The following is a 12,765-nucleotide window of genomic DNA, read 5'->3' on the forward strand; positions in this document are numbered from 1 at the left end:
TATACATTTAGCAAAACGAGTCGGACCACGAATTAAATAAGGAGAAAGTGGAAAGCCCACTCCCTCCCGATGCAACCGGTCGGTCGACCGAATAGAACAAAAGGAGAGTCCTTCTCTCCTTTTGACCTAATCCTTCTCAGTTGAAGAAAAATTAGGGTTTTGGAGTATTTTTCTCTGAAATTCTAGATCTCACATCAAAAGCTCACAAAAGCTCTCTCAATATTGCAAGGCAATCAGAGAGCAATTTCTAGCACAAGGGGCATAGTTTCAGACGATCTTGGGTGCAACAATTAGGAGGAAATCTGCGTTGATTTCTGTTCTTAGGCCGTTTTGCACAGGACCCGAGGTTGATTCGTATTCTTTGATCGTTTCTCTTGTTTTTCGTTTATGACCATTAATCACATGATAAATTACGTTATAGTCCTTAATTTTATGGGGTATTATACGGATATTACCTTACACCAGGGTTAGGATATCTCACACCAGATAGCTGGCACCCAGCCGCGTGGAAGCACAACCAGGATCTTCCGGTAGCCCGCAAGTGACTTGGCATCAAGGAACACCTGTTACTTCAACATTATTAGCTACCACGCCGCATTAGAACCTTCAAGAGTTCGGGCCTGGAAGCAGCACACCAAGTCAGTAGGTAGCAGACAGACGGACCCCGGACTCAGGAAGCCTGACCAACCGGCAGTACCAGAAGATGAGGGAGATGCTAAGTAGGGTCACAGGATTGCCACCTCCACTTGAGAAGGCAGCGCCGGATAGTTATGCTGACTTGCCATTCGTGGATGCCATATCCATCGTTGCCATGCCAAAGGGATTCACAAATCTAAACATGACTCTCTTTGATGGCACTACAGATCCCTGTGACTACATGAGCCAGTACAAGCAGCAAATGATGACAGTAACGGCTGTAGGACAAGTAAAAGAAGCCTGTATGTGTAAGGGGTTTGGATCCATACTGTCAGGGCAAGCACTCCGATGGTTCGTAAGCTTGTATCACAGGTCAATATCCACGTTTGCCGACTTGGTAAATGCATTCACCCAGCAATTTGCAAGCAGCCGGAAACCACAGAAGCATGTAGGAGACTTATACAGAATTGTTCAGGGAGCTGGAGAGACCATTGGAGAGTACAACACCAGATTCAACAATAAGAAGGTGGCAGTACGGGAGTGTGACGTGTCGACAGCAGTGGAAGCCTTCAGGAGGGGCCTCCACCATGAATCTGACCTGTACAAGCAGCTAACTATGCACCCTTGTCATAGTTTTGAGGTTGTACAAGAAAAGGCAGCAGCTGCGATAAGATTAGAAAAAGATATCCTAGCCAGAGCTAGCATACCAAGTACACCAAGCATATCCAGCACGTCGGCCATGGAAAAGTCAAGTAGAAAGCAGCCCACTAGCAAGAAGGACGAAAGGTACAGGCCATACGGTAGGGAAGTCAACAGAGTAGGCAACGGAGAAGAAAATCAGCACCTCCCTACACTGGCAGAGTATGGATTCACAACTGGCGTCGGAGGAATTCTAAAATCACTCAGAGAGATGGGAGACAGGGTAAGATGGCCCAAGCCACTAGTAGCGGAACAGGCATGGCGAAAGGATAGCAAAAAGAAGTGCGAGTTCTATTGTGACATCGGACATAACACAGAGGATTGCTACACACTACGCGGGGAGATCAGACGCCTATATGAGGATGGAGACTTGAGACAACTATTACTACAAGGGGGTAAGCAGCCGGATAACGAAGGCTCCACAAAACCTGCAACTCCACCCAAATGCACCAAGATAATAAACGTGATAATAGGCGACTCAGATATAAATGGATTGAACATATTCAGCAGCCAAAAGGCGTGCTACTGAGACAAAGGGAGACAGACCAGACACTTCTTGCAGAATTTCTCATAGTGATCTACCTGCGGTTGCTTTTGACGAAGGAGATATACGTGACGAGCAAGAGCATCACGACACACTCATTATAACTCTTGTCAATGGCCAATTGCACTGTCATAAAGGTCCTGGTGGACACTGATAGCTCGGTCAATTTGATCATGCTAAAAAGTATAGAAAACATGGGGTTCAGCGAGAAGGATTTACAGAAGAAGACCATCCCGCTAGTAGGGTTCAGTGGAGAGACATCCAACTCATTGGGCAAGATAGTGATCCCAACCTACGTGGGAGGAGTCAACAAACAGGTCAGGTACTTAGTCATAGATGGACCCTCTACCTACAACGTCATTCTTGGAAGACCATGGTTGCACCTGATGAAAGGATTTCCTTCAACATACCATCAATGCATAAAGTTCCGCACGCCATGGGGAGTAGAAACAATACCAGGAGACCTGGAGGAAGGTAGAGGCTACTACAAGAAAGCGCTAAAGTGCACTGCCAGTCCCCCATCATAGCAATTACAGAAGCAGTACGTCCAAGATGAATACATTGAGCCTCCGGCTGAGGAGCTAGATCAGATCAACCTGGACGCGTTGCACCCGGAGAGGACTGTGTTAATTGGAGCTGGATGCACAGGAAGCCTAAGGCAGCTCCTAATCAAATTCTTGCAGGCTAATATGGATTGTTTCGCATGGTCGCATGACGACATGATAGGAGTTTATCCGTCCATCATAACACATAAACTCACCATAGACCCAAAATGCAATCCCATCCAGCAAAGACGAAGAAAGTTCACGGCTAAGAGAAATACGGTGATCAACCAGGAGGTAGACAGCCGGCTAGCAGCAAACAAGATACGAGAGGTGAAGTACCCAGAATGGTTGTCAAATGTGGTGGTAGTACCCAAGAAGAATGGAAAATGAATAGTATGTGTGGACTTTACTGACCTCAACAAGGCATGTCCTAAGGACCCTTTCCCGCTACCACACATTGACGCAATGGTAGATGCGACAGCTGGACATGAAATGTTAAACATTCCTGAACGCTTAGAGTGGTTACAATCAAATCAAGATGGACCCTGCAGATCAAGAGAAGACAACATTCATGTCTGAAAGAGGAATATACTGTTACAATGTCATGCCCTCCGGCCTGAAAAATGCAGGATCCACATATCAAAGGCTGGTCAACCGTATGTTCAAAGAACAAATAAGAAGTACCATGGAAGTATACATTGATGATATGGTGGTGAAATCAGAGAAAGTTACAGATCACATGCAGCACCTGGCAGAAACATTTAGCACCCTCAGAGAATACAAAATAAAGCTAAACCCGTCTAAGTGCACCTTTGGAGTTTTCTCCGGCAAATTCTGAGGCTACATTGTTACTCAAAGAGGTATAGAAGCCAGCATCGAGCAGATTAAAGCCGTATTATAACTGGAGTCACTAGAAAAACCAAAGGATGTACAGAGGCTAGCATGCAAGGTAGCAGCTTTGAGCAGGTTCATCTCAAAATCCTCTGACAAGTGCAGACTATTCTACGATATATTAAAAAAGAGCCAGAAGTTTGAGGGGACTGCAAAACACGAGAAGGCATTCATGGAGCTGAAGAACTACCTTAGCACGTCGTCACTACTAGGGGTGGGCACCGGTCCAAAACCGGACCGGACCGGACCGGAACCGGTTTGGACCGGAACCGGTATCGACAAATTTCATGGACCGGGACCGGACCGGATTACAAAAATTCCGGACCGGGACCGGACCGGAAAAATTCCGGTCCAAGACCGGACCGGACCGGTTGGACCGGAATTACCCACTTTTTCAAATTCCGGTCCAAAAATTCCGGTTCATTAAACCGGATCGGACCGTTTGAACCGGTTTGGACCGTAATAAAAATACAATTTTAAGAAAAAAAAAAAGCAAATAACAATAATTCCGGACATTCCGGTCCAAACCGGTCCGGACCGGAAAATACCGGTCCCGGACCGGACCGGACCGGAAACCGGAATCTTGGAAAATGGTGGACCGGAGACCGGACCGGAATTTTTAATTCCGGTTCCGGTCCACTAGATTCCGGTCCGGACCGGTCCATTTTTCCGGTCCGGACCGGATTATGCCCACCCCTAGTCACTACTATCAAAACCGGAGCAAGGAGAACCATTGTATCTATATCTAGCTGTCACAGAGGTAGCAATAAGCGCTGTTCTAGTCAGGGAGCCAGATAAGGAGCAAAAGCCAGTCTACTACGTAAGCAAGTCTCTCCTGCCAGCAGAGACCAGTTATACATCTCTCGAAAAGTTAGTACTAGCACTGGTAGTTGCATCTTACAAACTGCGCCCCTACTTTGAGTCCCACACCATACATGTTGTAACCAACTACCCATTGAAATCCGTGATGAGAAAGCCTGAGCTGTCAGGCAGAATGTCAAAGTGGTCCATAAATCTTAGTGGATACGATATCAGGTATGATCCGAGAACAGCAATAAAGTCGCAGGCACTGGTAGAATTTGTGTCAGACTTTAGCCCAGCTATCCAAAATCTGGAAGACGAATAGATCTTAACCCTCAAAGAGAACAAGGAGGCATTAGTCTGGCAGATGCACATCGATGGAGCCTCCAACCAAAGGGGGCAGGCATAGGACTAATCCTGCGTTCAGCACAAGCAGTAAGATGCGAGTTTAAGGCAACAAACAATGAAACAGAATACGAAGCCTTAATACTAGGAATGCAGCTAGCTCTAGAGTTGGGAGTTAGGAACCTACAAATATTCAGTGACTCTTTGCTGATAGTTAACCATGTGAACGATGAATTTATAGTCAGGGACTCAAAAATGATCGCCTACTTAAAGATAGCAAAGGAGCTGAAACAAAAATTCAAAAATTGCAAGCTTAAGTAGATCCCCAGAGATCAAAATGTGGAAGCAGATGCCTTAGGAACCCTGGGGGAAACCTTTAAGGCAACCGAGCTGTCCAATATCTCCATCGCGCACATGTTGGCACCTTCTATCAAAAAATTAGAAGAGGTGGACATGGGAGAACTAGAGGAGCAGCAAGATGAGGTGACAGTTCAGACAACCACAGATGGCCAGGCAGCTGCCCAGCCAACCGACAGGCTAGCCAGCCAGATGATCAGCCAACTGACCAGTCAGATGACTGGGACTGGCGGACACCCTACCTAGATTGGTTGCGGCACAACAAGTTGCCAGATGACAAGAAGGAAATAAGAGGTTTCAAAATGAAAGCTTCCAGATTCATACTGATTGATGATGTACTTTTCAGAAAATCATTGGCAAGGCCCTACTTACGGTGCCTGGATAAGCAAGAAGCATAGACTACGTTGCATGCCCTCCACAGCGGCGAATGTGGAAATCATGCAGGGGGCAGAAGTTTGTCAAACAAAGCTCTCAGAGAAGGCTACTTCTGGCCCACAATGAGGGCAGACTCGAAGAATACGCCCGCAAGTGTGATGCCTGCCAGCGCTCAGCGCCAATGATCCATCAGCCGGCAGAGCCCTTACACCCCATTATTTCTCCTTGGCCATTCATGACATGGGGAATGGATATAGTGGGTCCCCTGCCTATAGCCACAGGAAACAGAATGAGGATGCTAGCAATGACATATTATTTCTCTAAGTGGATAGAAGCAGAAGCATTCACAGAAGTAAAAGACAAACAGGTCATCTGTTTTATTAAACGAAATATCATCTGCAGGTTTGGTATCCCATCAAATATCATATGTGACAATGGATCACAATTCATCTCAAACGATGTCGAGGGATACTTTGCCATATGAAACATCACCCTAAAGAAATCAGCACCCAGGACTCCAAAAATCCAACAGGCAAGCTGAATCCAGCAACAAAATCATCATGGATAACTTGAGAAAGAGGCTACAGGAGTTAGGAGGAAAGTGGTGTAACACCCCCATATACCAAGGAGCCTTAAAAAGACCTTCCCTAGCATATAAAGGTGTTGCCATCTCGGTTGCCCGAGGTAAGTAATCATCAAAAGTCGATAAAAGAACATTTATAATAACTTTATAAGTAATAAAACCAAACTACTAAACCAAAATATACAACTCGTCAAAACTATATAAAAAACGTCTGTCATCACTCGTGAAGATTTACCCCATGAAGACTCCAGCAACCATCTAAGACAACACCTGCTAAGACTGACTGCTCACCATAAGGGATCACGGCAGACACAACAGAAACAAACAAAAGACAAACCACACAAGGTCAGTAACTGAAGAGACGCACTAACCACTGGCATAACAAGACAGAACAACAACATACACACAAGCCACATCTCCACCAATCAATCACCGTCACCGACTGTCCCCTTGACCAGCCCTGCCAGTGGGGGACCGCAGCCGTACCCACCAAATTCCCGCTCATCATACCGAGCAATAAACCCTGCCCCATTAATGTGCACATCCCCTCCCATGGCGGATTCCACGGAGGGCGAAACTAGTGCGTGAAGCCACTCCCGCAAGTGACTCCACTCAGCCGGGGACGCACCTCGAGAACCATAGATAACCGATCACAAACAGCTGCATCACAACAACAACCAATGGAACAACACACACCAACCGATTACCATATACAATCAACTACATGGAGACAATAACAATACAACCACCGTCACACTAGACAACCAACGGAAAATGAGTAGGCAATCCTATTACTAACATCACAATCCTACAAGGAACAACAAAGACAAAGATGATGATAATGACATACCTACGCATCTCACAACGGCGTTAAGACCGCTACCCGACTCAAGCAACTCATGCTCAACGCACTAGCATCCTCAAAGGCTCCCATGGAAGGTACTTTGCTGAAGGGAAAGGAGGGAGGCGACATCTAGGTCTGAAGGAAGGAGGCGGAAATGATTCGCGGTACTAACAAAACACGATTATAAACCCTCGCTGGAAAGACGCTACTCGATCGAGTAACTAACTAACTCGATCGAGTGGCCCCTACTCGATCGAGTACCCAAACTACTCGATCGAGTACCCTCTACTCTATCGAGTGCCACACATCCCCAAGGTCAATCATGCCACAAGGCAACTCTTGTACGCATTCCTAAAGGCTATCACATGCCCCCAAGGTCGGTCAACGCTGGTCAACGGATCCCTAAAAGGACAGGTATTACCGTCTTCCCCTCTTAAAAAGAACTTCATCCCCGAAGTTCGACTCACCCTCCCCCAAACCGCACGACAAGAAACCAAGGTCGACATCACCGTTTACCCGTCACAGGTCCACAACTCTCTAAAGGCATTATCCCACTAAGTCATCATCATCAACTGTCCAAACACACTACTTATTCAAGCTTCTGAAAACCACTACTTGAGTTACCGAACACATCACATGCTACAAACGATCACCGCATGCAACAAACGATCCTATCACAGATTCAACAATACGTGATTATAGTCACACAACGCAAAACTACCGAGGATAACCCGACTATTGTTCATGACATCGTCTTCTCATTATGACCACCTTCTCATTATAAGGCGTAGATTACTCATCTTTTACTTAAACATACAATTTACTCATCAAAACGATTAAAACAATTATAAACTCGTACTTGAAATGTAGCAGCGACATTATAAAACATTACAAACATACCGTAAAACATTACAAACATACGGTAAAAATTATTATAATTTCGGCTTTTTCTTTTGCGACATTACTCTTTCCCTCTAAAAAAGAACTTCGTCCCCGAAGTTCGCCCTAAAATAACTTACTCACTTACCCTGACACATATTGCACTTTATCGACATTACTCACTAATCACGACTAACATTAACTTATATACACATGTTACTTTATGAGAATGATTATCAACAGCCATGAAGCACATGCAAACCTTACTATGGAAAGTCCATGAAGTAAGTGACAAATCTTTTTGATAATAAATGAGGTTTTCTTGTAGACATTAAGGATGCAAAATGAATGCAATAAAGAATCAATTAATTCTCTTTGTGTCACATTAATTTCCCACAAACCGTCATTTATAAGTCAAGCACGAACCCAAACATAAGAAATAAGTCGACCCAAACATGTTACTAACCTTCAATACCCATGATACATATCGAAATATGCAAAAATAAAAGCATCCAAACAATTAAATTTTCGTAAAGTGCCTGTAACAGTGCTACTCGATCGAGTGGGTTGGACACTCGATCGAGCTGGCCCTACTCGATCGAGTATCTTAGCTACCCGATCGAGTAGCCCGAGATAAGAATACCCCCTACATGCCACACCTGCAACTACTCGATCGAGTGAGGGGCACTCGATCGAGTGGCCACAGGTCAAAATTCCCCCATTTTTCGAGACACAAGATATACGATCACATAACTACGAGTCGGGAGGATAACCCGACTACAAATCCTGTAAAACAAGTCCAAAACTAGCAAGTACGGCCTTATGGCCACCAATACAAACCAAGTACGAAAAGGAAAGGTACCAAACAAAACAAACTAACATCCAACATAACTACAAACATGATAAAAGAAACGGAGTATCACTCCTGCTGCTGCTGCTGCTCGTCCATGACATAATCCTCATCTCCACCACCACCCGAGGTGCCTGCTCCTGACGCACCAAGACCCGCATCGCCACCGACTCAAGCATCTGGTCTCACGTACCAAGGGGTCAAACCACCATAGAGGTATAACTGAGGTGCTCCCTATGTAGACATGTCCACCCCGTAAGAGTGGAAAACCCCGCTGTAATTCCCAACTCCCCTCCACCAAACCGGATGCGGTCCTGAGGTCCCAATGCCCTGAGAATACGCCATATCATGCATGTTCCGGAGCGTCAAGGTAGAGGACACTCTCTCTGCCAGGTAGCTCTCCCTGAGGGGTAATATCCGTATAAAACCCTTAAATTATAGGACTATAACGCAAATTTAATACGTGATTTATTGTCATAAACGAAAAACAATGAAAAACGATAAAGCACAAGAATTAACCTTCGGTCCTAGTGCAATTCGGCAATGAGAGATCAAAGTAGATCCCCTCCTAATTGTTGCACCCAAGATCGTCTGAGAATATGCCCTTGTGCTAGAAATGTGTTCTCTAATTGCCTTGCAAAATTGAGAGAACTTGATGTGTGTTTTCTTTAGATGTGAGATCTGAATTTTGAGAGGAAAAATGTCTCTCAAAACCCTAATTATTTTTGCAAAATGAATTAGGTTAGAAAGGAGAAGAAACTCTCCTTTTGTTCTACCCATTCGGTCCGTGGGTTTCATTAGGGAGGGGGTGGGCTTTTCACTTCCTCCTTATTAAACTCGTGATCCGACTTGAATTGCTAAAACGTATACGACGGGTTTTTAATTATAAATTGTAATCGGTTATCGGTAATTAAAACATTTAACTAATAACACGGATTAGTTGAAATGTTAATACATGTCCGACAAAGACAATATTGTATAATTAATTTATTCAATATACATTAATCAAATATAAGTCGTTTATATTCAATTTACGAATTAATTGCTTAATTCGCCTTAGCCGTTATTATTATTTAATCCGTATTAAATAAAATATCTCAACATCACATTTTGACTAATTATTAGTCAAATAACTCGGACTAACTGGTTAGTCAAATTTGGCATCAACATGACTGTATTTTCATACCGTCACATCTCTCAAACGTATCCTATAGGTGTGACTTTTAGGGACCAGTTGATCACCGTCATCTGTATGACAATAATGTCAAACTTATCTAGCAAGCCAACCGTTATTGATAAACGTGGACCAACTGATTATGATACAAAAGTATACCCTTTGATCCTTTTAGAGATTTATAAGTCCTTGCACTAACTGTAAAGGACACCAGCCCCAACAAGCTCCCACTTGTCTGTACAAGTGTATGTGCAATGACGTTATCTACACTAACTGGAGGACACCGCTCCAACAAACTCCCACTTGTCCGTACAAGTGTATGTGCGATAACCGATTCTCATACTCATTTAAAATTTCTCCCACTCAATGTAAAACAATTTGCAGATCCGGATCCGCAAAGGTCGTATTTTACAATCGATCTGTATCAAGAGTGGTTTCCCCGACTAGAGAGTAACTTAACTGATAAAACGAATCCGTATCCGAGCATGGCCATGCATTTCGATTCTGACTCCTCGAGTGGCCCTGAGAAATATCGAGTACCTGATAAAGGCTGAATATTTCCTTCAACTCGACTCCTTCCGATATAAGCACAGCACGAAATGACCCAGAAAAAATCTACTTGGCCCCCTGTTACGGATGACCGTGAGAAAGAAACCAAAGTCACCCAAAATCTGCCTTAATCTCAAGAGACAGTCGATAGTCAAAAGAATCGACTCTTAGGATCACCATGGAGGTCCTATCCACGACCGGGCACCGAATGTTATTAAACATTTAGGACTCCACGTCGATATCACAATAGTGTCCTACGAGATATCCGTATAAATCGCCTCTGTGATTGGTCAGTCAACCTTTTGACTTATGGCTCGTTGAACCCATCATCAACCAACGTCACAAAATAATTACCTTGAGTTATCAGCTCACGTGGGCAATTAAGGACCAAAAATATAATGTTTGTTCAGTTCACTTTGTGGTGTTCAAAATTGTCGTACAAAACCACATGAAAAACAAAATATATATAAATATCAAAACGATGATGTCGTATAGAGTACATAAGGGAATGAATCTAATCCATAAAAGAGTACTACAACTTAGGAACACGTTTAATTCCCATGGAATTAACATGCCCTTCATGCTTATCTTGTCGTAATGGTTTAGTGAGAGGATCTGCTATATTATCATCTGTAGCAATCTTTTCTATCACTACTTTCTTTTGCTCCACGTAATCTCGGATTAGATGAGCTTTCTGTTGTACAAGTCTAGACTTGTTGCTAGACTTAGGCTCCTTAGCTTGGAAGAAGGGACCTCTATTGTCGCAATAGATGGTGATCGGGTCATTCGAACTAGGCACTACAGATAGTCCTTGTAAGAATTGACGCATCCATATCGCTTCCTTTGCAGCTTCAGACGCGGCATAGTACTCGGACTCAATCGTAGAATCTGCTGTAACACTTTGTTTGGAACTCTTCCAGCTGACTGCAGCGCCATTAAGAGTAAAAACGAATCCAGACTGAGATTTCGAGTCATCTCGATCCGTTTGGAAGCTAGCATCTGCGTAACCGGTTACGCATAGCTTTTGATCGCCTCCATAAGTCAATGCCCAATCTTTAGTCCTCCGTAGGTACTTAAGAATGTTCTTGACAGCCATCCAATGTGATTCACCTGGATGCTGTTGGAATCGACTTGTCATACTCAATGCATATGCCACGTCCGGACGTGTGCATATCATGGCATACATGATTGATCCTATAGCCGAGGCATAAGGAATCCGTGTCATGCGCTCTTTCTCTTCCGGTGTCTCTGGTGCCTGAGACATGCTCAAGTGCACCCTTGGAGCCATAGGAAGAAAACCCTTTTTGGAGTTAGTCATGCTGAATCTCTCTAGGATTTTGTCTATGTAAGACTCCTGACTGAGAGATAACATCCGTCGTGATCTATCTCGATAGATACGGATGCCCAGAATTCTTTGTGCCTCACCCAGATCTTTCATCTGGAAATGGTTCTTCAACCATACTTTCACCGAAGTTAAGAGAGGTATGTCATTCCCAATCAGGAGTATGTCATCGACATACAATATTAGGAAGACAATCTTGCTCCCACTCGACTTGATATAAAGACATGGTTCCTCGACCGATCGAGTAAATCCATTTTCTTTAATCACTTGGTCGAAGCGATGATTCCAACTCCGAGATGCTTGCTTAAGTCCATAAATGGACCGCTTAAGCTTGCATACTTTCTTAGGATGTTCAGGATCGATGAAACCTTCGGGTTGTACCATGTACAACTCTTCCTCCAAATAACCGTTCAAGAAGGCGGTTTTCACATCCATCTGCCAAATTTCATAGTCATGAAAAGCGGCAATCGCTAAGATAATCTGAATGGAACGCAGCATGACTACGGGTGCAAAAATTTCATCATAGTGCAAACCTGGCACTTGGGTGAAACCTTTAGCAACTAGTCGTGCTTTATAGATATCTTGTTGACCTTCCACAGAATGCTTTATCTTGTAAAGCCATTTGCATTGAAGGGGACGAACCTTAGCAGGTAAGTCAACAAGATCCCATACGTTGTTCTCATACATAGAGTCCATCTCGGATTGCATGGCCTCAAGCCATAGCTTTGAGTCAGAGCTGGTCATGGCACCTTTATAGGTTGCGGTTCACTACTCGTTAAGAGTAGTATGTCATCTATGTCATGTTCCTCGACCATACCAATGTATCTGTCCGGAGGAATAGAGACTCTGCCCGACCTCCTAGGTTCCTCAGGAATATTAACCGCAGCCGGGATTGAGGGAACTGGTTCCTCCAATGGTTGCTCGGTATTTGGTTCTGGAATCTCCGACAGGTCGAAGGTTCTATCACTCTTTGCATTCTCGAGAAATTCCTTCTCCAAGAATGTCGCACTAGCCGCAACAAAAACACGTTGTTTGGTTGGCAAATAGAAGTAATGACCAAGTGTTCCTTTAGGATAACCTATAAAGTATGTCTTGACCGATCACGGGCCGAGCTTATCCTTGTGTCTCCACTTGACATAAGCCTCGCAGCCCCAAACCCGTATAAAGGACAAGTTAGGGACCGTTCCCTTCCATAGTTCATATGGAGTCTTGTCAACAGCTTTAGACGGACTTCGGTTGAGTATTAGAGCAGCTGACAGAAGAGCATAACCCCACAATGAGTCAGGCAACACGGTGTGACTCATCATGGATCGAACCCTATCAAGTAGTGTTCGATTTCTCCGTTCGGACA

The 12,765-nt window shown here is 44.2% G+C and overlaps 1 protein-coding gene across 1 annotated transcript; it reads left to right on the plus strand.

The window, feature by feature from the left end:
- Positions 1–703: 703 nt before the first annotated feature.
- LOC141614404 (uncharacterized) lies at positions 704–2,033 on the plus strand. The gene is made up of 2 exons (XM_074433149.1): positions 704–1,730; positions 1,843–2,033. The coding sequence occupies exons 1-2, from the start codon at positions 704–706 to the stop codon at positions 2,031–2,033; spliced, it is 1,218 nt and encodes a 405-aa protein (XP_074289250.1).
- The last annotated feature ends 10,732 nt before the right edge of the window (positions 2,034–12,765 follow it).

The sequence above is a fragment of the Silene latifolia genome, chromosome 11 (genome assembly GCF_048544455.1).
Source record: "Silene latifolia isolate original U9 population chromosome 11, ASM4854445v1, whole genome shotgun sequence".
NCBI lineage: Eukaryota > Viridiplantae > Streptophyta > Magnoliopsida > Caryophyllales > Caryophyllaceae > Silene > Silene latifolia.

What these genes read in the sequence shown, in the direction of transcription:
- LOC141614404 (XM_074433149.1), top strand. Translation starts at nt 704, where the DNA reads ATGAGGGAGATGCTAAGTAGGGTCACAGGATTGCCACCTCCACTTGAG. An exon ending in ACAACTATTACTACAAGGGG is followed by an intron (nt 1,731 to 1,842) that starts GTAAGCAGCCGG and finishes GAACATATTCAG; the next exon opens with CAGCCAAAAGGCGTGCTACT.